General features: G+C 37.3%; 1 protein-coding gene across 16 annotated transcripts in view; it reads left to right on the top strand.

Annotated features, from left to right (window-relative positions):
- ADGRL2 (adhesion G protein-coupled receptor L2) overlaps positions 1-26,372 on the top strand; it is a 224,414-nt gene that overhangs the window by 121,471 nt on the left and 76,571 nt on the right. For all 16 annotated transcript variants that reach the window (XM_036256100.1, XM_036256098.1, XM_036256099.1 and 13 more), the window contains one exon: positions 15,295-15,508. In XM_036256100.1, the coding sequence (XP_036111993.1) occupies positions 15,295-15,508 (214 nt within the window). The remainder of the gene's footprint in view (positions 1-15,294; positions 15,509-26,372) is intronic.

Here is a 26,372-nt window from a genome sequence, read left to right as displayed (position 1 = left end):
TGTCTCCCTTTTTAGTAATGTGACCTTGGATAAATCTCCATAGCCTCCATTTTCTGAGCTGTAAAATTAACATCAAGTCAAGTGCTTTACTGCAACCAAACACTGTGCTAGATGCTTGGGATTAAAACAAGAGAAAGTATTTATTCCTGCCTTCAAGGAATTTTTGGGCTTAGAAGGAGAAACACATAAGTACATAGTTTGAAGCCATGTGGGTAAGTCCAGTGAATGTTCATGGAGTATTGTTGTAATTAGAACACAGTTAAGGGGAGGTTTAAGATAGTTTAGGTATGTGGTCAGAGAATAGGTCTCAGAGGAGGTTTATCTTGTTTCCGATCTTGGTGACTCCACCAAGCAGCCAGGATATTCTGTGGATTCTGCCTGGATCATTGTGATAATTGTGATAATTGAGATAATGAACACCGTGTGTAGAATATTCTAAGTTCTCCCAAGCCACAGTCCTTTTTCCTGACCTACCTTCCAGTGTACTGTGTGTATGTGCAAGTGGCAAATGAACTTTGTGCCCTTAAAGTGTAGGGAAAAGAGACAGGTACAGTAGGGACTGGCTGGTTTCTAATGACCTCTAATTATGATTGCATAGTCTGCAAATTATCTACATATAATAAGTTACTCAGTTATATCTGGTTGATAATTTATTAACTAGGCTCCTTCCTTAGTTCACTGGAAGTGGAATCCAGAGCTTATGCCCAGGTGTCAAATAAACCACTTTTAAGAAAAGTATACTGGCAAAATTTTGCATTTCCCATTGCCAAGCACTGTTTTGAAGACTTTACAGTATAGTAACTTATTTAAACCTTAGAAAATTCTTTGAGACACAGGGATTATTATTTTCCCAATTTTACAGGTAGGGAAACTGAAGTTCAGACTTCACCTGTGAACATCACTCAGCTGGGAAACAGAGGCATCTAGGTTCAGATCCCGATGGTTTGTGCTGAACAATATACATTTGCAAAATAGCGTATGGCTCAGAAGTTCCTACAAATAGCCGTCTTGTCTCAGAAGACCAAGACTTTCAAGCTATATGTGCAGCCAAGAACTGGGTTTTAAAGCACACAGGAAGCAAACAAGCAAATTAGCCAGTTTGTGGGATATAAGTGGATACTTTTCTACCAGTTAATGCGGTTGACAAGCTTGCCGGGATACTGTTGCAGGGCAGAGCAGAAACTGGAAATCAGATGTCCCAAGACCTGAGAAATGGAGAGAGCATTTCACTAAGGGGTGGGAGTGGTTCTTTGTTTCCACATCTTGGGGCATCCTTAAGAATACAGATGTGCTGCTCTGCTTTCTGCCCTTTCAGTAGGGCTCAGTGTGCAAAAATGTACGTGTGGGGGGCACTACAATAGCCCATAGCGACCCCTCCTTTAATGCTTTTCTTTGAAAACCTAACATTTGTTATCATGATTTCAGGAGTTTTAGGCACATAATTTGTTTAAGTGCAGAAGTTATCATCTCATCTTTTGAATCCAGCCTGCCTTTTAAGGTAGTTTCCTGACAGTTTCATACTATATTTTCGGCTATGGACAGCTTTGAGAGGAGGGAACTCATGACCCTAAAGAAGGTGGGGGCTGGGGGAGGGGGGAAGCTGAGCATACAGGAGGGAATTCCAGGTGGGGAGAGTAGTATGAAGAAAGTTACAAAGGCAGGAATGCACATACTAGATTTTACATGTAGATTTTAGATTATGAATAAATTAAGACTCAATTTCATAGTGTAAACAGGTTAACTAGGTACATTTTAATGAATTATATGGAATAAATAAATGGAATTTTCTACATAACACCTTGGGGTCAGAGGTACCATTTGCTTCTTTCTTTTATATGAATAGTTAATTCTGTAAAAATAGATTACTCATCCACCTTTCAGCCTATAAGGGTTGACATACAATCATCAGCAAAGTGGCAACTATGCGATGTAATCCAGGAAGCTTGGATTGAGTTGGGGGGAAGTTTGGAATAAAGGACATGGAGGTAATTATGAGTTGAGAGAGGTGGGGAGTAGGTAAGCCCCTGCAGCCTGAAGGAGACAGACCCCTGCTTGAGCAAAATACCTCTTTCTCTATCGAGTAAGTATGTTAGTGCACAGATTATCCAAGGAAAATGTATCTCATGCAATAAGGGAATGAACTGTGGTGTAGAGAATATGGATACATGCAGTCTTTGGAAAAACTATCAGTATGTCAAGTCCGGTTGCTCAGAACCAAGACGGTAAAGGAAGCATTTCAGTTCTCAGGGTAACAGATGATCTGTTTTTAGATTGTTCATAAAAAGGGGAACCAGATTTCTGTTATCCTCCAGGTTGAGTGCCTTGTTGTTCACCCACTCGCCTTTAACCCAAGTTCTCCTTCTTGGTACCTCAGGGATGGTGGCCAGTTTTCATCCGCTCTCTGATTCCTGAGCCCAGTGGTTCTGATGTGCTGCTGTGCCAAGAAGGCTTTCCACCGTCCTGGTTTTCCTTTTCTCTTTGCCTATGCAAATATATGTTGAAGTAGATTTATAACTATTTTGCATAATTTTCTGGGAACACATCTCCAAATCACTAAATATTATTTATTAGTGTATTGTTTATAACACTGATTATTATATTTATAATATTGTTTATTAGGGTTGTGTCATATTCTATATTACTAATTTATTTAAAAATTATCTTTTCACCCAGCCAGTGTGGCTCAGCGGTTGAACATTAACCCACACACCGAGAGGTTGCTGGTTCGATTCTCGGTCAGGGTGCAAGCCCATGTTGTGTACCTAATCCCCAGTCGGGGGCATGCAGGAGGCGGCCGATTGCTATTTCTTTGATGTTTCTATCTCTCCCCCTCTCTTCCTTTCTAAAATCAATAAAGAAAAAAAAATCTTTTTAAAATTATTTTTTTTCCAATTACAGTTTACATTCGATATTACTTTGTATTAGTTTCAGGTGTACAGTATAGTGGTTAGACAATCGTATACTTTATAGAATGTTCCCCCTGCTATTTTCAGTACCCGCATGGCACCATACATAGTTATTACAATATTATTGACTGTATTTCCTTGACTTTACATCCCATGACTATTTTGTAACTACCCATCTGTACTTCTCAATCCCTTCACTTTTTTCACCCAGTCCTCCACCGCCCCTCCCCTCTGCCAGCCATCTGTCTGTTCTCTGTATCTGTTAGTTTGGTTCTATTTTGTTTGTTCATTTTTTTTTTTTTTTTTTTTTTTAGATTTCACATTAAGTGAAATCATATGGTATTTGATTTTGTAATCATTTCCCATTTTCCTTTACTTTGTGTTAAATTTTAGGATTCTTTTAAAATATATTCTTATTAAAGGGATTTGGTAAGATTCTTTTCAGAAAGATTGTAGTAGGTTGTAGACTCAGAAATGTATGAGGCTGTTTTACTGGTCACAAACAAAAAAAATCTTTGGTAATTTGATAGAAAAAAATTTCACCTACTTTTAATTTCTGGCTTTCTTTTGGTCATTGCCAATTAAATAGAACATTGTCTGTGTTTGTTTCTCTTTTCTGTTCTTTTTCTTTACCTACTTTGAAATTGCTATCATGACTGTTAACCAATTCTTATATAAAGTATTTAACCTTCATATTATTTGTTTAGACAATTTATCTTGGGAGATGTAATTTTCTAAAACATGTCTCTTGTCATTATAAATCAGATTTGTTTAAACTTATTCTTAATTCCTTATAAACAGCACTTGCTTGTTTTTGAGGCTCTTTATCAAGCCTTCTTTTTGCCGTGGCTAGTAAGGGCTTTTTATAAAACCTGGTAACAGTCAGCTTATAAGGGTGAAATTAAAAGTATTTGAGGCCATACATGACAGTTAAGCTGACTCATGAGTACACTAAAAAGTTGATTGCATAGTTATTGAGTCCCAAGGTCGTAGTTTCTTGTATTTCAGGTACATTTTTCTCTGCTTTTAAACATGTTTAATGAAGATCCTTTTACTGGTGTTCTAAATGTAAATTTTGACTTGGGTTTTAATTTAAAGTACCAGGGAAGGGTCATTGGAGGAGTATGCCGGGGCACAAGGACACTGGCTCAAACAGGGTTCCTGTGACTTGACCAACGTGGGGGGTGGGCATGTGGACGGGTGCAGTCAGAAATCTGGGTATGACTTCAGACTCCCCCAGACTTAACTGGTAATAGCCTACTGTTGACTGGAAAGCTTCACCGATAACATAAGTGGTCAGTTAACAAATATTTTTCATTTATATGTATTACATACTGTATTCTTACCATATAAAGTTATTAAGGAAACTGTAAGGAAGAGAAAATATACTTTATAGCATTTATTGGGGGAAACAGAACAAAACAAGACATCTGCGCCTCAGTGGACGTGGGCTTGTGAAATCGGTGTTATTCAGGGGTCAGCTGTCGTGTGTTAGAATGTTTGAAACCAGAAGTTGGAACTGCTCTGTGGCCTCTCACTCCTGGTGTCGTAGGGAGCAGGCAGGACTGATGGCCAGGCTGCCTGTGCTGGGGCGGGGCTTATACACTTGGAGTTGCTACCTTGCTGGTTCTCAGGTCCCTTGATGTTCAGCTTGGAAGTTAAATACAAAAAAGGATATCATTTCAACTCTGCAGAAAAGTAGAAGTATTTTTTTTTAAGACCACATTTTATAACTTTGCAGTGTCAGAGATTTAAATTCTCTTTCTATCCCTTTCTCTCTCTTTCCCTAAATGTTCTGGGGACACAGATTTGAAAATAGTTGAGTGTGTTCATTAACTCATCTTTTCATTAAAAATTGAACACACCTTGCCCTGGCCGTCTGGCTTAGTTGTAGTGTCATCCATTGCACCAAAAGGTTGTGGGTCTGGTGCCCAGTCAGGGTGCTTATGGGAAGCAGCCGATTGATTTTTCTGTCTCACATCAATGTCTTTCTCTCCCCTCTTTCTCCTCTCCCCACTCTCTCCCCTCCCCCCACTCCCCTCCCCCCCTTCCTCTTCCCCTACTCTCTCCCAGTCTCTCTCTCTCTCTCTCTCAAATCATCGGGGGCGGGGAAACACACAACATATCCTCAGGTAAGGATTACAAAGTTTTTTTGCACAAACTTCAACTCCAGAGCACAAAAACAATAACACCAAACCGCCCCTGAGATCAAAGTCGTTATATTGTGATTTAAGGAATTATTTGATAACCTTGGTATCATTTTGGGAAGTGGTTTCTGTGTTAACTCATAGTATCACAGTCAATGCTTTTATAAGCCATCACTTGGATTCAGGGAGGACGTTCTCCGCTGAGTGAGCTTTCTGTGGTCTGTAGAAGTGGTGGAATTGCCTCCAACTTGAGAACTGTTAGTTTCCTTGGCTTCTTCCAGCCCACGGAGGGGTCAGAATGGGCTAAGGACACAAACACAAATGGGCGAGTGATGAGCAGTGAATGTCTAGGGGGAGTGGCCAAAGGTGTTTGTAAGAGATAATGTTAAAAATGCTGTTTTTTACCTGGTGGTGGTTTAGATTATTTCGACTTTGCATTTTGAAGTGAAATTCACACAATGGACTCATTCCTGCGTTTGGTTTCACTCATTTTGTCATTTCACAGTTTTTAATGAGTCCAGGAACATTGACAAAAGTCATAGCACAGTAGTACACTGTTCTCTGAGGTAATTTTTAAAATATTGTATTACTCACTTGGCGAATTGTTCCCATAGCTCTGTATATGTTTTAGATATTTACCTTTACAACTGTTCATGAGATAAAAATAACCTTCAATGGTAAAGGAATAGTTGTATACGTTAGTGACAGTCTAGATTTAGGTTTAACATTTTTCATGTATGTAGCATAATTTAGAATAAAATTTTAAACATTGTTTAGGGGATTTAAAGAATCAACTTTGGTCTTATAATTTTTTTTTTTTTGGTAGGAAAGTATTTCATGAAACATTTCTTTTCTTCTAGAATCACATTGGAAAATGCTTTCTTTTCCATAGCAGAAATGCCTGTCTGCCATCTCTAATAAGTATTAGTGTGTTTAGTCTTTTTTAAAAAGCCCTAATTTCAAGTATTTTTGTCTTTTGAGGTTTGGGGGAGAGAGTGATTTTTATAGCAGATGGGAAGTAAGAGGAAATGTCTCCCTTCTTCAGTGGGAAAAAGGTTTAATGTTTGCCGTTTTTTAAATGATCTAAGTACTAGTGTGGGTAACAGTTGGTGAACAGTCAAGGTACAAGAGCGGAGACTGGTTTCAGGCTGTCTTCATCTTCCAGCTGAAGTGAGAAATAAAACCTTTGTGTAGATGGAAATAGAAAGCCTTTCCTCTCTAGGACATTTGTTTAAGTCAGCAGCGTTGAGGGTGACTGCGTTTGGATTCCTGTTTGGGATCCAGCGAAATGAGTGGGTGGTTTCAGTGCAAGTTTCAATGTAGTTAACACAAATAAGTTTGAGAATCGGTATTAATTGGCCCTCTTATAGTAGATACTTTAATGAGGAAGATGCTTGTTACACTGGTAACTTCTTTACTCCTTTAGAGTTTATTGTTGCCAAATAAAAGTTAATTGACATGGAAATCGTATACCCATAAACATTGTTGTCCCTCTTGTGAATTAACTTAAATGTACCTTTAAAAAAATGAAATTATGAAAAATTAGAAAGCAAATTATGGTTAATAATTTTTGTGGGTTTAAAATTAAAATTTTTTCTTGTTTATATTTAAAGATGACTATTACATAAAGATAAAGATAAAGGCATTAACAAAATGTCTTAGAATCCAAATTTTAACTCTCTTGGGTCTGGGAGACCTGCCTGGGGTATATTTTAAATGAGGTTTCCCCCTAAATAGCTTTATCCATCAGACTCATACAGTGACAGTAAAGGAATAGAATGCTGTATTCAGTATGATTTCCGGATGAGTCACTGGATGAGGTAACAAGTCTCATATCTTTGCCTTGTTTGTCTCTTATTTAACTTTTTTTTTTTAAGAAGAAGCATTCTGCCCTGGCCAGTTTGGCTCAGTGGTTAGAGCATCAGCCTGCGGTCCAGAGAGACCTGGGTTCGGTTCCCGCTAAGGGCGCGTACCTCGGTTGCAGTTTGTCCCCGACCCTGGTTGGTCGTGCGGGTGGCAACCACTCGATGTGTCCCTTCATGTCGATGTTTCTCTCTCTCTCTCTCCCACCCTCCCACTCTATCTGAACAATAAAATGGAAAAATGTCCTCGGGTGAGGATAAAGAAAAAAAAGAAGAAACATTCTGAGGTTGGGTATTGTCAGGGGAGTTAATTGAATTTCTGGTAACAAAAGGGCAGTAAGAAAATAATAAAATTGTGAAAAGATTATGTTAAATGATCAACATGGAGTAGAAATAAATTGTGTACCTAAGGAAATGACGAAATTGTTTGTTTCATTGTGATTATTTTCTAGTTGTGAGTGGTTTGTTTGTTTGTTTTTGGTTGTTATCAGTGAATAAATTATACAGAATTAGTTAAGAATTTTAATTGGATAATACAATGTGAATGACTCTAGTAATTGTGTTTCTGATAGGAACTTCCTAAGGTTAAATTGGTTTTAGCTAGTTATAAAAATAATAAACATAAAGGGTAGTCCCTGTTTTTCTGGGGGGGGGGGGGGAGGGTAAAAAGAGAGCAGGGTAGAGCTACTCTCCTGATTTTGTGATGCTTCTGTGTGACTAAGGACCACAGCTCCTGGGTGATTTTGAACTCTAGCAGGTCAGTCATTTAAGGGTGCAGTTCATAGCTGAGTCCCACTGATTTGGGAATCCCAGGGAAGCTGTCATCTTTGTTACATTTTTTTTTATCTCCTGACTTCTGTATTTTTAAAGAACATTTTCTGATCATGTGTTTAGCGTAAACGTCAAAACGGGAAGCTTTAAAACTGACATATTTTACAAGATAAAATTGTGTGTGTCCCCCTCTCCCATATCTTCATTTCATATTCTTGGGTATATTGTATATCTTTTTGTACACGGAATGGAAGCATAAGATAACATTCGGTAAAATTCACATGCCATGTGCTGTGCACTGTACTGGAAACAAAGAATAGACCCACAAACAGGACTCGCCTCTTTCTGTGGAGCCCCTCCGAGTCCAGGAGGGGAGGGATGTAAGTCCAGAGAACCCGAGAGCATGTTGCCTGCTCTGATAGAGGGTCCTGGCTGTTTATCCACTTATCTATACATCCATTTATTTAGCATACCTTCATTCCGTGTCCTCTATAAAGAGGGCATTGCCAACTGACTCTTTGTTGGGTTTTGACATTATAATGGTAGATCCAGATAGATATGATGCTTCAAGGAGAACTCTTCATGTAAGTTACTCAGCCACAGGGGTCATGGTCATTTTTGTTCACTGTTGAATCCTAAGTGTCTAGGAGAATGCCAGGCACGTAGTAGGTGCTTGATAAATATTTATTGGAAGAATTAAAATAGATGACCCAAACCTGAGCTCAGGTTCTCCTTTCCTCATTGTTAAGGAAGCCTTGAACTGGATTTGGAGAATAATTATTGCCAAAAAGCAGTTCTTCCCTGTGCAGAGGGAATAGTGAAACATAGTTACTGAGGAGTAGGGATGATAGTGTGGCTTAATGCAAAATTCATTATTATGTTTTAAAAAATCAATAGAAAGTAACTATTCCATACTTGTGAACTTTGAAGAAGTTACGGTTATATGCTGAGACTATTGGTAACGTCTTTTTGTGGTATATATTTTATATATTTATATTATATTTATATTTATATATATATATATATATATATATATATATATATATATATATATATATTTTATCCTCACCCGAGGACATTTTTCGATATTTTGTTCAGATAGAGTGGGAGGGAGAGAGAGGAAGAGGGAGAAAGATCGACGTGAAAGGGACACATCGAGTGGCCGCCACCTGCACGACCTGACCAGGGCCGGGGACAAACTGCAGCTGAAGTACATGCCCTTAGCGGGAACCGAACCTGGGTCTTTGTAGACCGCAGGCCAGCCCTCTAACCGCTGAGCCAAACCGGCCAGGGCTGTGGTATATATTTTTAACAGACATGTCTATCAGGAAAATTTTTTAGAGTTCAGAATTAAACTTATATAAAGAAACCTTTGTTTCTACAATTGGATTTAATTGTCAATTACTTTTCATCAACCATTTATTAGGAATTTTTTTGTTTACCAATTTAAATCACAGTGTTTTGTATATAAATGTATTCCACTTACAGTTAAATATTCTTCTTAGAAAACAATTTGTTTGAAATGCTACATAATTTAAAATATATCCAAACATAAAGAGAAACAGCTTGTAAATCAAAATGACACAAGAAGCTAAGGCCTATCGCTTGTTTATGGTAGGGTGATTATTGTGTAGTTACAGAATTTAAATTGAACACTCCTTTGCAAAAACTTGGTAATTATGTAAGGATTTGATTGTTTTATGCTCATAACTAAGTTTACTTACACTCAAATCACTACATTTTCAAAGTCAGTGTGCTTATACTGGGAAATAACTTTGCGTTATTTTATCTTCTTTATTCTTGTTATGAAAACAAGTTCAAAGGTGAAAGTACTTTTTGTTGCTTTTTTCTCTCTCCAGTGTCCTAATTTAAGCTTCTTACATGATATTGACAGATTAAAAGGATTATATGTTAATGAGTAAAAAAATTTAGAAGTTTTAGGCTTTGACTGATAAAGTTAAAACGATTTTTAAAGAGACTGGTAGAGGAGCTAAAACAATAGAGTGGCAGTCTGCAAACTTACATGAAATCAGTTTTTAACATGCTGTACACAAAGAAAAATTTAGTATACAAAGAAAAGTTGTATCACATATCCTTGATTTTTTTTTTTTTTTTTTTTAATTTTGCTTGGACAACCTCGTGAATATGCAGAGGTAAATAAAAAAGTCGAACTACTAGTAAAATAATGTATCTTAGGTTTGCTCTTCACATACTCTTTTCATCTAAATTATACTGAAATTGAAATAAGTTTTCTGGAAGCTTATAAGCTAGAATCCAGCTTGGTCGACATCATGTCTCCTCCTTATTAAGTACTTTTCCCATTTCCATTTTAGGAAGAGATCTCATTAACATATGCAAACAGGAATGAGTAAGAGATTCCGAATGCCGGAACTGGTAATAGACTCTGGCCTGAGTTAATGTTTCAGTGGAGCCTGAAGTCGCTGCCCCAGTCCCATAGAGGTCCCTGATAATCAAGTCATGGTGCTTTCTGGAACCCTAGACATCATGAGCAGTAGCATCCATGGCAGGGTTTAGTTCAAAGCAATTAAGAGAAACCAGGACCAGGAAGTTGAAGTTTTTGCATTGCAGGTTAATAAGAAGACTTGTATAGGAATATATGATTTCCCTGAAATGTGCAAAGAGCAGACTGAATGGAGGTGATATTGGACAAGCAAAATGTTCCCAATCAAGTGCTTGAAGTCCATCACAAGTCTAAGCTTAGAGCAGCTTGTACTTTTTATTGCCAGAGTAGCATATCTTCTTGCAAAAATGCTCACAGTTGATGCAAAAATCCAGTGATAGAATTCCAACTCCGGTCTCACATTCTCATCTGGTCGCAGTGCATCTGTTTATTAGAAGTTATCCCTTGAATGTGAGTGATTTCAGTCCTGAGCCACTGCACCTGTTGCTGGGAGGTGTTTATTCCCATCACTAGCCTAAAGCACAGAGAGTTATTGCTTGACGTTTTATAGCTTGGGTGGGGTTGCGGGGGGCAACTTGGAAATTGTCTTTTCAAAATCATTTGTTCAGAGTGGAGAAAATGGGGCAAAAGAGTTCATTGTAGTCTCAGCACCTTTGTTTGGCAGTATTCACGTTCACACAGCGCAGAGCTGCAGTATTGATTCTGTGGCTCCCAGGGCCTCCCACAAGTTTCTCCTTCCATTGTCAGGGTTGCAAGATGGGTTGGATTACACTTTACTTGTTGGCTTGCTAATTTTTTTTTTCTTTGTGGAAATAGAAATAGGTTGCAAATACAGCTTAGAATAAATGTCATAGTAATAGGGTGATTAAAAGGCTTTTGTTTGGGAATTTCTGTATGTTGATGAGGTTGAAGGAGCAATTTCATTGAATACTTGACCATCAGACACACTATTTCCTTTTCTGCTCTTTTTTCTACAAGACTGGCAGTGCACAGTCACCCTAACTAAAAGCCCTCTGCAGTAGGAGTCCCCAGACCTGCTGCCAATTGTCATTATTATTTGGAGAGGTATTACAGGTAACATTTAAGACCCTGAACCTGGGGACTGAGTTATCAGGTTTCAAACCTTGATTTCATTCTTACTGGACGTGTGATCATGGACAGTGTAATTTTTCTTCCTCTGTACAGTGGTGGTAATAACATACCTATCTCATGCAGTTGTTTGGAGGATTTATAGTCAGTAATTGCCTGTAAAGCATTGAGAGGGACTTCCAGTGATGATGGGGAGATGAGAGTGACAAATTCTCTCCCTCCCAAACAAGTATAAACCTGGATACAATTGTCAACAACAATCATTTTAGGGCTCTGGAAATTAACCAAAGCCATATAAACATTTGGGAAGCATTTAATGATGAAAAGCTGAACTTTGGAGTTGAAAGCCTTCTAGCCTGGGGCTGCTCCTATCCCCACCACACCCCCAGCTCCTTAGCTATGCATATCATTTTGATCCTTTCAGTAGGGTGAGGCTGACCTTGAAATTCATTGACTTTGCTGCCAGGGAAAGTTGGCTTGTTTTGGAGGGGAGGGTGGAAACCCACGCCCAGCAGTGTTGTCAGTAAAAGTAGTCAACACTGGAAAAGAGATGGGAAAACTCAGCATAACTCTGCCTGAGGTTGTGATCCCAAATGGGGAGACTGGGGGCCAGTCTGAAACATAACCGGGAAATCTTGGAAATGAAAGAGTTGAAAGTGTTCTGTGCTTTCTTGTTGAACTGGAAGCTACACACATATGTCGAGGAGAAAAATAACCCAGGCTGACTTGACAGTGCCTGGATTCTGAACACTTCCCCCCGCAACATACACTTAGATCCCTCAACAAAGGTTAGAGATCTTATTGTGGGTTCATGGTTCTGTGAAAAGTCTCTGCTCGGTCACTGGCTAATCACTAAGCTGTGCAGAGACAGGGTGATCCCTAGGAACCCAGGCAAGAAAATAAAATAAGAATTAAAGTAACAACAGCAGTGGTAACAATAAGGAGAGACCTAGTTGCTGTACATCCTGGGAGAGCTCAGTCTGAGGATTTAAAGCCAGTCATGATACTAAAAAGAAAATACCGCAGCAGCAACAATTCTTAGGGGAAAGAGATTGGAATCATGTATTGCGAGCAGTATATTATTTCAAATGTCCAGTTTTAAACAACAAAACATTAGAAGACGTGCAGAGAAACAGGGAAATTGACCCATACTCAGGAGAAAAAGCGTTCAGTGAGAAACTTCCTCTGATGTGGGCCCAGACGTTCGATTTAGCAGATAAAAATTTCAGAGTGGCCATTAAGAGTATGTTCAAAGATTAAAGTAACACTATATTAGAGAATTAAGGGGAAATATGATGACAATGACTTAAAAATATGTAATCTCAATAGAGAAATAAAAACTATTTTATAAAGGCCTTGGAGAAATTGTTGGCACATCTTAGTTATTGTATATTTGTGTGCAGCAAATACATTCACGTTTTCCTCCCCAAACACAGAATTTAGCTTCACCTGAACCCAGAGATTCTGATTGAATAGGTCTGGATTAGGATTTGAAGATTGTCTTTGTAAAAACGCTTACCAGATGACTCTGATGTCCAAGACATGTCTGGGAATCAGTCATATAGTCTTGGCAAGTTATTTTTTAAAACTTATTCTTAAAAATACCCAATTTAAATAGTTAAGAATCACTTCAAGTACAAAGGAGGAAGGTGTGATTAAGAAATAGTGGCCACAATTGCCATGGTTTCTTCCATGTGACTGAGTATGTCACTGGTGTGTACAAAAAGGGGGTATATAAATGTTTAAGAATATATTTTGTTCTTCCTTTTTATAAGATTCACTGAGTCAAAATATGGAATTTAAAAATTAATAATAATTGCAATATTTTTATTTAAATTATGCTATGCTCCAAAATTTTACATGACGTCACTTGTTTGAATTTCTACACAGCTACAGAAATAAGCGTCCTTTCTGAAACCCTAAAATTATTTTCAATTAAAGCAAATATAGTAACACTAGTTTAAGCTGGATAATTTGTAAAGGCAGTACAGTCTAGTATCTGGAAATGGAAGAAAGCAATAATAATATATATAAAGTTTATTTATGAACTTGGGGGAGTTCATAAATAAACTCTTTGAAAGGTTGGCCTATTACTGTTTGTCTTGACATTTTCCCAGCTCAGTTTCTGTATTTCTTCTTCACTGGTAGTGCACCTCTCCACATACTTTTAGTAATCTCATAAGAACATAAACCTTCCTAGCGAAAACCTACCAAAGTTGGGGTTTGCCACAATCCCCTGAAGATTTCTGTGCTGCAAATTGTGTTTTTTCCTTCTCTCTTCATTCCAATTATACCTTTAGTTTCCTCGGCAGAACTGAGAGGTCAGCCAAGTTTGAGAATGGTAATTTTCTAAATCATACTAATGTGTAACCCAGTAACCCTTCTGGAGGATTATTTGCATCTTAGAAAGCGGATGCATGTTTATCCAGGTGACTCCATTTCACTGAATTAGTGAGAGGCATTCTGCTGTAAAAAATTGAAGAGAACAAAGTTTTGGCTTTGGATTGACCTGGACACAATCCAGCTCTTCAACTTGGAAGCTTAGATCTCAGAACAGTTTAATTCTGAAGGTGGGTGTTTCTCAATAAAAAGGGATATAAGGAATAATTCATGTGATGCAGAGTAATTAAAGGATAGAGATAAGAATAAGAATATTGAACATATTGATGGTATTTTGTAACAGGAATACCATCGATGGCAATAGGTTGGACAACTGAAATAAGAAAAATGAAGGCGAACTAGTAGAAGAAGGTTTTAATGTGGCAGCTGGTCCACAGTATATACCAGCATAGCCAAGACATCCTTGTCCCGCAGTGTTCTTGGCTGTTCCTGGCCCTTTCTGCTGTCCCCTTTTCTCCTATGCACTGTTACTGCTTTGGGACCCCTGGCTGAAAAATGGTTCCACTTCACATTCTAATCTTTTATTTCATTTGGGAATTTTTTTTATAGTGTTCATGAACAGTGATTATCTATACTCTGCCTACTGCAACATACATGCATTCATATAGGCTTTCTAAGTAAGCACTTTTATCTACATTGTCTCATGTTAGAGTCACACAGGTAGGAAACGTGACATCGCCAATGTTTCTTCTTGTTCTGTAGATGGACAGGACTGAATCTTAGAGAACTTTTGCCCTTTCTGGGTGTTTCAACTTGCTGACTGTCTGGGAGCAGGGCTGGCTCCTCTGAATGCCCTTCTGCTCATTTTTGTCAGTTTTATTTATTTATAGTTTAAAAAATGTTTTTTTCCTTTTATTGATTTTAGACAGGAAGGGAGAGAGAGAGAGAGAGAGAAACATTGATGAGAGAGAACATCAATTGGCTGCCTCCTGCATGCCCCCCACTGGGGATCGGGCCCACAATCTGGCCATGTGCCCTGACTGGGAATCGAACCAGGGACTTCTAGGTTCTTGGGTCGACACTCACCAGCTGAGCCACACTGGCTGGACCATTTTTGTCAGTTTTAAATAAAGTATATATAAATTGAAATATGTTATTGTGCCATAGTATGTTACTGTTATAGTGTCTTAGTTATTTTGGGGAGAAACTGCTAAGACAAAAGTATTTTTAAGATAATGCTACTAACAGGAATTTATGTCTACATTAAATGAGAATATAAGGCCAATGTGTAAGTTTTTATTTAATTACATAAATGAAACCTGTTTCTTGATGAGTTGTTACATTCTACATTTGTAAAACATGTCAATAGTTATAAATTTAAAGAAAAATCTGTCATTTTCTTTAAATTAACTAAAAAAGACAATTTCTGATTATGACTAGATGATACAGAAAGTATCGTGTTTAGAGAATTTTTAAATTGTCTTATAAAATGACTCGTTCATATATATATAATATACATATTATATATATATATAATATATGAATAAAATAAATTCTTGACATACAGTTAAGGAACCAAGGATTTAAATAAATGTGCGAGTAGATAACTTAAAAAATTGTTTGTGTGACATCTCTTGAATATAGACCTGAATTATATTACTTGAAAATGCCTTATTTAAACAATATACTTGAAAATGCCTTATTTGAACTATATACTTCATAAACAAGTAAATTTTCTTTTCTTTTCTATTTGAAAGGTTTCAGCAGAGCAGCTTTACCGTTCGGGTTAGTCAGGCGAGAACTGTCCTGTGAAGGTTATTCCATAGACCTGCGATGTCCAGGCAGCGACGTCATCATGATCGAGAGCGCTAACTATGGTCGGACCGATGACAAGATTTGTGATGCTGACCCATTTCAGATGGAGAATACAGACTGCTACCTCCCAGATGCCTTCAAAATTATGACTCAAAGGTAAATATTCATGTGTTCCTATCCCACTGTGGCTACTACATCCAAATTGATAAAATTATTTTAATAATTCCAAAGTGGATGGAAGCCGTCCCTATTTCAGCCTGTTTCTTAAATCAGATTCGGGCTTTACCTACTGATGTTGATTTATAGTTTATGGGTTTTCAGCATTTACATGTTTATTGTTTTTATACAGATTGACATATCGGAAGGAATATGTAATACACATATCTTTTGATTTAAAAATATATAAAAATCATGATCTCACTTATAGGTGGAATCTAATGAACAAAATAAACTGACAAACAAAATAGATCCAGAGACATGGAAGCAGGGAACAGACTGATGAACCTCAGAAGGAAGGGGGAAGAGGAAAGAGATTAACCAAAAATGTATATGCATATATGCATAACCCACGGACACAGACAATGTGATGAAGGGCTGGGGGGGATGGGAGCGAGGTAGAGAGTGTCAGTGGCGGCAAAGGGGGTGATATGTGTAGTACTTTCAACAATAAAGATACATTTTAAAAAATATATGAAATAAAGGGTACAAAAATGTAATCATGTTTCTTAGGGCTTCAAAATCCTGAAACATTTTTGTAATATCAAGAATGTTTAAATGTCTGTGTCTGGCAATAATTGCACCTTACCTTTTTTTAAGTTAATTAACTTTATATTTTACAGAAGAACTATCAGAGAGTACAGAAAGTTATCATACCCCCATTCCTACATGTGCACAGCATCCCCAACTATCAGCATTTCACACTACAGTGGTACATTTGTTAAAATAGATGAACCCACATTGACACATCATTATCAACCCACATCCATACTTTACATGAGGATTCACTCCTGGTGTCATACGTTCTGTTGGTTTTGACAAATATATGACATATGTCTACCAGTGTAGTACAGTAGTCCCCCTTATCGAAAGGGATACCTTCCAAGACCCCCAATGGATGCCTGAAACCTGGGTAGTACTGAACCTTATATATACTATGTTTTTTCCTATATAAATATATCTTTTCACTGAAAGGAAGCACTTTGTGGCTTCTCTTTGGCATATTCGAATTGCCAGCATCACTATTCTTGCACTTTGGGGCCCTTGTTTTAAAGGGTTACTTGAGCATAAGCTCTGAGATTCTAGGACAGTTGACCTGATAACTAAGATGCTACTAAGTCAGGTGGTGTATGCAGTGTGTGTACGCTGGACAGAAGGAGAATTCATGTCCCGAAAGGTACTCAGAATGGACTGCAGTTTAAGACTTATCAACTGTTTATTTTTGGAATTTCCCATGTGATGTTTTTAGAGCGCAGTTGACTGCAGTGTGGAGGGGGCCTACTGCACCCTATAGAACCATTCCACTGCCCTAAAAATCCTGTGTTCACCTGTGCATTCCTTCCTCCCTGCTCACCCCCTGACAGCCACTAATCTTTGTGTCTCATAGTTTTGCCTTTTACAGAATGTCATACAGTACTACAGTATGTAGCCTTTTCAGATTGGCTTCTTTTACTTAGTTATATGCATTTAAGTTTCTGCCATGTCTTTTCATGGCTTAATAGCTCATTTCTTTTTAGCATTAAATGGTATTCCATAGTCTAGATGTACCACAGCTTATCCATTCACTCACTGAAGGACATCTTGATTGCTTGAAAGTTTTAGCAATTATGATTAAAGCCCCTGTAAACATCTGGTCAGGTTTTTGTGTGGACATAAATGTTCAGTTCATTTGGATAAACGCCAGGAAGCACGATTTCCGGATTATATGCTAAGAGTGTGTTCAGTTTTGTAAGAAACTGCCAAACTGTCTTTCAGAGCTGTTGTACTAGTTTGCATTCCCTCTAGCAAAGAAGATAGTTTATTATTCCACATCCTACCAGCATTTGTTGTCACTGTTTCAGATTTTGGTTATTATGTGACACAGTGCTGAACAGCTTTTCATGTGCTTACTTGCCATTTGTATATCTTCATTGGTGAGGTGTCTGTTCAGGTCTGTTGTCCATTTTTTAAATTGGATTGCTTGTTTTCTTATTGTTGGGCTTTAAGAGTTCTTTATATATTTTAGATAATAGTTCTTTGTCAGCTATAGCTTTTGCAAATCTTTCCTCCCAGTCTGTGGCTTGTGTGCTCATTCTCTGTATCCTTAGTTTAAAAGAAACAAACAAAATAAAAACAGCAGTACAAGTTAAGAAAGCATATAATGTGCATTCTCTCTTCTTTAGGTGTGTGTATATTTCTATATATGTATACATGCATATGTGGATATGATCAAGGTGTTTTTAAGAAAACATAGAACGTATACAATACTTTTGAAATATTTTCATCAAATGTTTCTATTTTTATTTCTTAAAGGGTAGTTATTAAACAATTAAAGCCAAATCTTATTTTCATAAGTGGTATTTGATAAAAATTTTTAATATTTGAAACTAAAGTCTTTTATGGACTATGTAGAATTTGAAATCTGGCTGGTGAAGCAAACCACAAAACGTAACTTACCTTCTTTGGAAGAATAGATTTCGGTACTACAGTAAAATTATAATAAAACAATTTGCAAATAGTATTTCAAAATATGGGAACTGCCTATGCTACGGAGACAATAAAGGCGACCATTAATAATTAACCATTTAGTCATTCTTTACATGTTGATCTAGTTCTTCAATGGAAGTGATATGATTTGAGCATTTAGAAGTAGGACAGAGAAATAGGAAATGAAGGATTATTCTGTATAATTAAAAGCCGTGGAAGTTGGTAGAAAGAAAGACTGTAGAAAAGCTGACGTTGAGGAATTATACATTGTAGGTAACTTACCTTTGTATGTGGGGTTATACGTTTTAAATACACAGTTGAATGGCAAAATGCATAAGTCTTGTCATACTTGTCCATATAAATATAATCACATATCATAGGAAATGTGTTAAATAGATACCAAGTTGTTTTTATTGTCTCATTATGTGATAAAAGCAGGCTGCATTTTTTATAATTCTTTTTAAAGGAACTAGAGTTTTGAGGTACTTACATTCTGTGCAAGTATACAGTTATTGTCTGCCTTTGTTATCAAAACCTCCAAACAAATTATGTGTATTTAGTGTAAATAGGGGGTTAATTCCAAAACAATTGTTGTATTACCCTGGTGGCTTGTAATTATTTAATCCTCACAGTGACAATTTAAACATGAACAGTTTATTGACAGGGAAGATAATGTTAGGACGAGTGAAAAATGAATTTCACAGTGGTAGCTTGTGAGGTACTCCATTCTGTGTATGTAGAATATAAACTTTAAGGCAGTCTGCCATATTTAACTGTTATATGGTTACAAATAACTATAAGAAAAATGGGTAGACAATATATATGTATATACACATTTTATTTTTATCCTTAAGGACATTTTTATCCCAAGGACATTTATTCCATTTTTTGTTCAGACAGAGTGGAAGGGAGAGAGAGGAAGAGAGAGAGAGAGAGAGAAACATTGAAGTGAAAGGGACACATCAAGTGGCTGCCACCCGCACGACCAACCAGGGCCGGGGACAAACTGCAACTGAGTTACGTGCCCTTAGTGGGAACCGATCCCGGGTCTCTCTCTCTCTCTCTCTCTCTCTCTGGACCGCAGGCTGATGCTCTTACCGCTGAGCCAAACTGGCTAGGGCTAGACAATATTTAAAAAAAATTTTTTTTCTTTATTTTTAGAGAGAGGAAGGAGGAGGGAGAGAGAGAGAGAAACCTATGAGAGAGAACATTGATTGGCGTCCTCCTGTATGGCCCCCACTGAGGGTTTGGCCCACAACCTGAGCATGTGCCCTGACCAGGAATCAAACCAATGACCTTTTGGTGCATGGGTCAGTGTTCAACTACTGAACCACACTGGCTGGGCGGGTAGACAGTATTTTTGCAGCTGAGTTATTACTGAATAATTTTTGAGTGTGTACAACATACTCCCTGTTTTCGTTAAATTTAAAAATACTTTCAGCACAAATAAATTACAATTTATTTTCACTGAACTTCTAATAGTTTGGCAGGATTTTCTGTTTATAATCATCAAAAAATGTTATACTCAGTAGTGTAGAAAAGAGACTTTTTTTTCTTGTAGAAAAGTTCTTTTTGGAAAGCTCAGAGCACTAGAATGTTTTTATTAAGTTTGAAAGTCCCCACGTTCTACCTTTAATGATGGAGATTGGCACAGAATTTTCTGTAGCTTCAGCAATTGAGAGGCAAGTAAATAAATACACTTGTAATTCTGGATGTGGTGGTGGTAAAAGTATTGTTATTCATTCTTCGTTTTCTATTTCCTGCCTATTTAAAGTGTGAATGCAAGTCTCTATTAGTAACTGAGAGTGCACTTGTCTTATATGTACACCAAATGGCTCAGTCTAAAAAGTGAGAAATGAAATTCCGTTCTAAAATATGTATTTTAATACTTTATAAAATAATCACCATTAGAGATAATTTTTTTTTAGCACTCTTTGATGATAGTAGTGGAGTAACTTAAAAAAATATGAACTGTTGTAACAGCTTGAATTTATTAAAGACAAAAATTACCCGACTACTACTCTGAGGTACTTGATGAATAAATAAATTAGAATCTGCCTACCATATTGGGTCTTTGCAGCACTTGGGTATAGTCTAGTTAGTGTTTTAAAGTGACGTGCTAAATTCTACCTGAGATCCTTTTCTGGCCTCGCTTATAACTATCCTTCTGTACACGTTCTTCACTGTAAGCATCTGTGCATTCTCATCTAGGTAGTTTGCTGCCTAAGCTTTTGCTCTGTATCATGCCCTTAAGTTTTTAGCATTTTGGCCTAGAGATCTGAAAGTAACTGCCTGTTGTTTTTGTTTTTCGTATTAAAGGTAAGTTAATGTATGTGGGTAGGTTCAGTTTTGGTCTTAACTCATACTGTCAGTTCACCTGGTCAATACAAAGAGATTCTAAAATTAACATGTACTACGCTCAAGAAGATAGTACATGCTTCAGCTTTTCTCTCTGGTAGGAAAGGTATATTATGTATAAATGACTCTAAGATAGGCTTTTTCTTTTTTTTTTTTCTGTATTAAAATTGCCCAAGGAAAGTAAAGAAGTACCCTGGATTTAGAGAACTAGCCTGGCCCCTTAAAAGCTTTTAGCCAGTTTTTTTTTTTAAAGCTCACATATAGATAGCAACTGACTAGAACCTCATAACAAAACTATATTAGGGTTCTTATTAAATAAAACTGTATATTTTCGCTTGTTATACTACCCATTTAAGCTCCTCTAAGTTTATTCGGGAACAGGGTGGCATATAAAAAATAATAGTCCACCGTTAGTTGTTGATGCAGATTTCGCATCCACAGGAACACACAGGTGAACAGGTGGGCTACCCACAGAGGCTGTGCAGGTGGAGCTTGTGAAAGCTCTGGAGAACACCTGCATTTAGGGGCAGAGGTGAAGTTAGCATTCAGGAAACTACAGGCACAGGAGGAGGATGTCTCCTAAGTCAGCAGTGAAGTATTAAGAGACATACATTCTTTTCTTTTACTGATTTTAGGATTTTTAAAATTCTGTTTAGAGAGCTCAAATAAAAACACCGTAAGTTTTTCAAGACAGTTTTTCAGGATAGAAATCGAGAGAGTAGCATTCACCTTGCAACAGACCAGAAGCATTAGGTGGTCCGCTAGTCACACAGAACCAGTCAATATATAAACACATCCAGATTTACACAGTAGGGGTACAAGTCAGGGATTCTTAAATCCGGCTTTAAGAACAGGTGTACAATTGAGTTAAATTAAGCTAAGTAAGCGCTAAAATTTATTTTACAGCCTAGATCTTTCCACAAAGGATGATGGAAGTGAGTTCAAATATATAGGAACCACATTAATCTACTCCCATCCTGTACTCCATTCAATAACTTCTATCCTTGAGTTTCTAAACCTACCAGTGTCCCAACCTATTATCTCCAAGCATAATAATTCCGCTTTATTTAACATTGTTAACCCAAAGGCACCTCAAGTAGCGACACTTTCTTAAGTACGCGAGAATGTGGGGGGGGAACGCTTTTGTGTATGTGGGTGTGTTACTCTCTCTGCCCTGTGGTTGTTCACGTTGCAGTAGATGCAGACACGGAGTTCTGCGTGTGTGCTCCCAGCATGCAGTCAGGAATAAGGCTGCAGACAGCACCGTGGGTGCCTGAGTCCGGAACAAGCAGAATGAGCTTTCCCCTCTGCCTCCCCACTCCCGGCCCTTCCTGCCTTCCTGCCAGCCAGGCCCACAACAAGGGGCCCTTTATGGGTGGGGAGAAACATCGGCAACTGTTTCTATTTTAGGAGAGTTATTAAGTAACAGATTGTTAGAGCTGCTGAGGAACTTGGGGCTCATCATATTCAAATTCCCTTTTATTACAGTTGGGGAATCAACTGTCACTCGGTCAGTCCACTTCATTCACACTGCAGCCTGTTCCGTAGTGTCCCCTTACCCACAGTTGCATTCCAAGTCCCCCGTGGATGTCTGAAACTATGCATAGTACCAAACCCTGTATATACTTCCCCCCCCTACCCCCACCATATATACAGGGGTGGGCAAAAGTTGGTTCACAGTTGTTACTATTCGAAATAGTGTTTATTATTGTATTATTTTCCATAAGAACAACTATAAACCTACTTTTGCCCACTTTGTACATGCCTATGATAAAGTTTAATTTGTAAATTAAGCCATGTAAGAGATAAATGATTAATAATAAAACAGAACAGCTATAACAATATACTATAATAAGTTATGTGAATGTAGTCTCTCTCAAAATATTGTACTGTGCTTACCCTTCGTCTTCTTGTGATGATGTGAGATGATCAAATGCCATACCTATTCTCGACTTTGTGTACCCCACTTACTTGCACTCAAAAGCTTGGTGTTACTTATTTCAGGGTATCCCTTGTTAAAGACTTCATATAGGCTCAGTGCTTTCTGGTACAACATGCCATCATCGGAACACGTTTTGTGTTCATGTCTGCCACCTGCAAATTTAATGCCTTTTCTATCTTAACTAAGCACTATCACACCCTGTGGTCATACTTTTGCAGTTTGAAGTGCGACGGTGAAACTATCACAGATTTTTTTTCCTTCTTCACAATTTCACAGAGAGAAGATTCATTTTTACCATAGATCTTAGCAACCTCAGCATATGATTTATTTTCTCATCAAGTCAAGAACTTTCACCTTTTCACTCAAAGAAAGCACTTTAGAGCTTCTCTTGGATGTCCAAATCACCAGCATCGCTACTCTTATGCTTGGGGCATTACTCAGTGAAATAATAGTTACTTACACACAGCACTGCGACATCATGACAGTTGACCTAGAGAGCTCCTCAGTGACTAACAGGTGGGTAGTGTACACAGCATAGACACTGTGGCAAAGGAATGGTTCATGTCCCTCGTTGGGCAGAGTGGGACAGCGGCAGATTTTATTATGCTACTCAGACTGGCACACAATTTAAAAATGCAGAATTGTTTACGTCCGGAACTTTGCATTTAAGAGTTTTGGACTGTGGTTGTGAGCAGGTAACTGGAATCTGAAAAGTGAAGACACAGATAAGTGTGGGGGTTACTGTATATTCTCCTCATTAAAAAAAAAAAAAAAATCCTTGGGAAGGAGTGGCAACACGATATCCCTCTTTTTATTTTGTGAACCTTTAGAAAGCTTGAATTATTTGCCGCAGGGTGTAAAGCATCAGATTGTCCATATCTATAACCTTATTGATTAATATCTTAGTGGCATGAAAATTTATTCTTAAATAATAATTATTCTTAAATAATTCTGTTATCTGAGTTTTTAAAAATATTCTTTTGTTATTTTAAGTATGTTAATAGATATGAAGAGCATATACAATATTTAAAGAAAGAAGATACATACACCTAAAACCCTTCTGTGATGAATATTGGAAGCTTTACAGAATTTAAGCATGAAAATCCATTAAAATGCAGTCACAGTTCTGCTAGTGTGCTCTGGCAGACTTCATGATTATAGATTTCAGTGTAGGTATACTCTGCTTGACATACAGCCCTCTCAACTTTTATATTGATTTTTCAGTCTTCATAAAGAAGCTTTGTATTAAAGTCAGAGCTCTGTGAGTTTCTTTAATTTAATTAACTTTTGTTTTGTGATTTCTATAGCTAACAATAAACTTCAAACCTCTTTCTGAGATGTTAACATTCCTTTCTTATTAAAGGACTTTTCTTAGAGGGAAATGTATTTGCCCAATCTGCATTTTCACCTAATTCAATGTTTAGTACTATTTTATTCAAAATACTTACTGGTCAGGGATACTCCTCTCCTGCTTAGTATATTTATTCCATGTACCTATAGATTCTCATAGGAGTTAACTCTGCCAGTTCTGAGAAACTACATTCTTGCCTTTATGCGTGTTATCCCCAGTGTATTCATCTGTCTGTGGTGTCAGGCTTACTGGCCATTTGTTTATTAAGATGAAATGTGTCTTGGGAAAAATTAATAACTTAGATGCTACTATCTCGTTGTTGCTGTGTAGTGTACCTAGGTTATTTTCTGTTAGGTGATGAATTTCCACTAATTCTTTTACTCTTGGCTGAGTTGTTTTAAGATAACTAACTGGAATTACAAGTACCTCTCTTTAGCCAAGGATTGGGAGGTCACTAGTATGGACTCTGGAACCTTTGTACAGTAATAAATAATCATTACAGCTCTAATTGGTATATCTAATTGGACACATACTTTGCATGTCACTTACTGATGGACATTTAAACCAAAGTACTCATTATAAAAAGGGGAGACTGTTGGCAGTAATAAACATGAACCATATTAAACATTCACATTTAGTGTGCAAGAAAGACTAATGAATTATAAAATGGATTAGAAGACAAATCATCTAAATATCCCTTACAACCATACTTAATTAGCAATTGTAGAAGAAACAATGTCACATCAAAGAGTCTGCCCTACAGGGGCCTTTGTTTCTCCTTTTAAAATGAACGCTAGTAAAATAACTCCTACTGGATAATGAAGACTGAGAGTTAAAGTGCAAATTGCTAGTTTTCACTGGTATTTCTGGTTAGTATGTAGGTATTTACCTCTTACATTCTGTCCATCGGTCAAGGAAGCCAGGAGCATTTTCCTAAGGACATTTGCTGACCTTCAGTATTTCATAAGGATTATAATGACAGTGAAATTAAGAGGTTTGAATAATACCTTAAAAGTTTGAAGTTTATTTTTGAACAGATACTGACTGGTCAGATGAGGGAAAGGAAATTTTGTTTTTAAAAGGAAAGGCATATGTCATTTCAACTCGGGTGATTTTGCTTTTTATTTTCTATTTTTAGAAGTTGTTTTTATTTTTTAAACCAAAGTTGAGAGGTGAATAAATAAAAGCAAATGTGGACATGAAATTGACATATACATTTCAATAATATTATAATAATCTTTTCATAGTTTTAGGATTATTTATTCCAGCTTTCTCACTTGAGAGATGATTGTTAGAGGTGGTAACTGTGGTAGTTCAATAGTGCATAGACTGTCATATACCTTGTCTTTTTTTTTTTTAATCCTCACTCGAGGACATTTTCTTATTTTTTGTTCAGATAGAGTGGGAGGGAGAGAGAGAGAGAGAGAGAGAGAGAGAGAAACATTGACGTGAAAGGAATACATCGTATGGCTGCCTCCCGCACGACCCAACCAGGGCTGGGGACAAACTGCAACTGAGGTACATGCCCTTAGTAGGAACCGAAACCGGGTCTCTCTGGACCACAGGCCGACGCTCTAACCGCTGAGCCAAACTGGCCAGGGCACCTTGTCATTTTTTACATACTTAGAACATTCCCACATTCCCTGCCACACACTGAAATAGTGCTTTCTGGTCCCGTCCAGTGTGGTTCAGTGGGTAGGAGCATCCTTTCATACACCAAAGGTCATGGGGTTTGATTCTCAGCAAGGCACATACCCAGGTTACATGTTTGCTCCCTGGTTGGAGTGTATACAGGAGGCCATTGATCGGGTGGCAACTGATCTGTTTCTCTCTCACATTGATGTTTCTTTCTCTCTATTTCTCCCCCTCGTCCTCTCGCTTCCTCTCTCTCTCTCTAAAATATCAATGAACAAAAACATCTCATGAGGATTTAACAATAATAATAATAATAAAATAGTGCTCTGTTTATCAAGTAAATTTAAATTACGTTAATTTACAGAAACCAAGTCCAGTTCACTGTGATATTACTAAAATGTACCAGACATCAAATGTTAAGTAACTAAATGAAAGCATGTTAGACCTGTTCACAGGAGACTTGTTTCAAATACCACTGGAGTGTTTTGTTGTGGACCTACATGTGATTTCTTTTTAGGGCATATTGCTTTCTGCTGTCATACTATTAGTGTCAGTGCAGAAATGTGGCTTGCAGACATCTTTAAAAAAAACTGCACTGTGAGCAAATATAAATAGATGTTTACAGTTGTAGAGAATAGAAATGAGATGTTATTGTACAGTTTCATATCAAGGCATAGTCACTATTTTTCCTTCAGATTTGGCTTTTTCTTCGATCTTCCCCCAAAAACCTTTAGTAAAATGCTACTGAAATGTAATATGATGCATATTTCCTGCCAGTATAAAAAGGTGAAGAACAAGTTGTGAATTGTATCTTCACTTAAGAATTTGAAATTATTTTTCATATGTAGTACAACTTCATAGTCACATGTTTATGACTAGGAAATTTATACATGTGTTCACGGAAGCTTTGGAATAATTTTACTGTCTGGAAATACGCTGTTTATTTAATACCTTTTATTATGTAATAAATAACAACCAAATATAATTTTGAGTAAAGTTGAGAATTTTCCTTTTTTATTATTATTATTTTTTAAATTTTTTGTTTTTTGTTT

The sequence above is a fragment of the Molossus molossus genome, unplaced genomic scaffold, assembly GCF_014108415.1.
Source record: "Molossus molossus isolate mMolMol1 unplaced genomic scaffold, mMolMol1.p scaffold_m16_p_12, whole genome shotgun sequence".
In the NCBI taxonomy this organism is placed as follows: Eukaryota; Metazoa; Chordata; class Mammalia; order Chiroptera; family Molossidae; genus Molossus; species Molossus molossus.
This window is presented reverse-complemented; position numbering and strand designations above follow the sequence as displayed.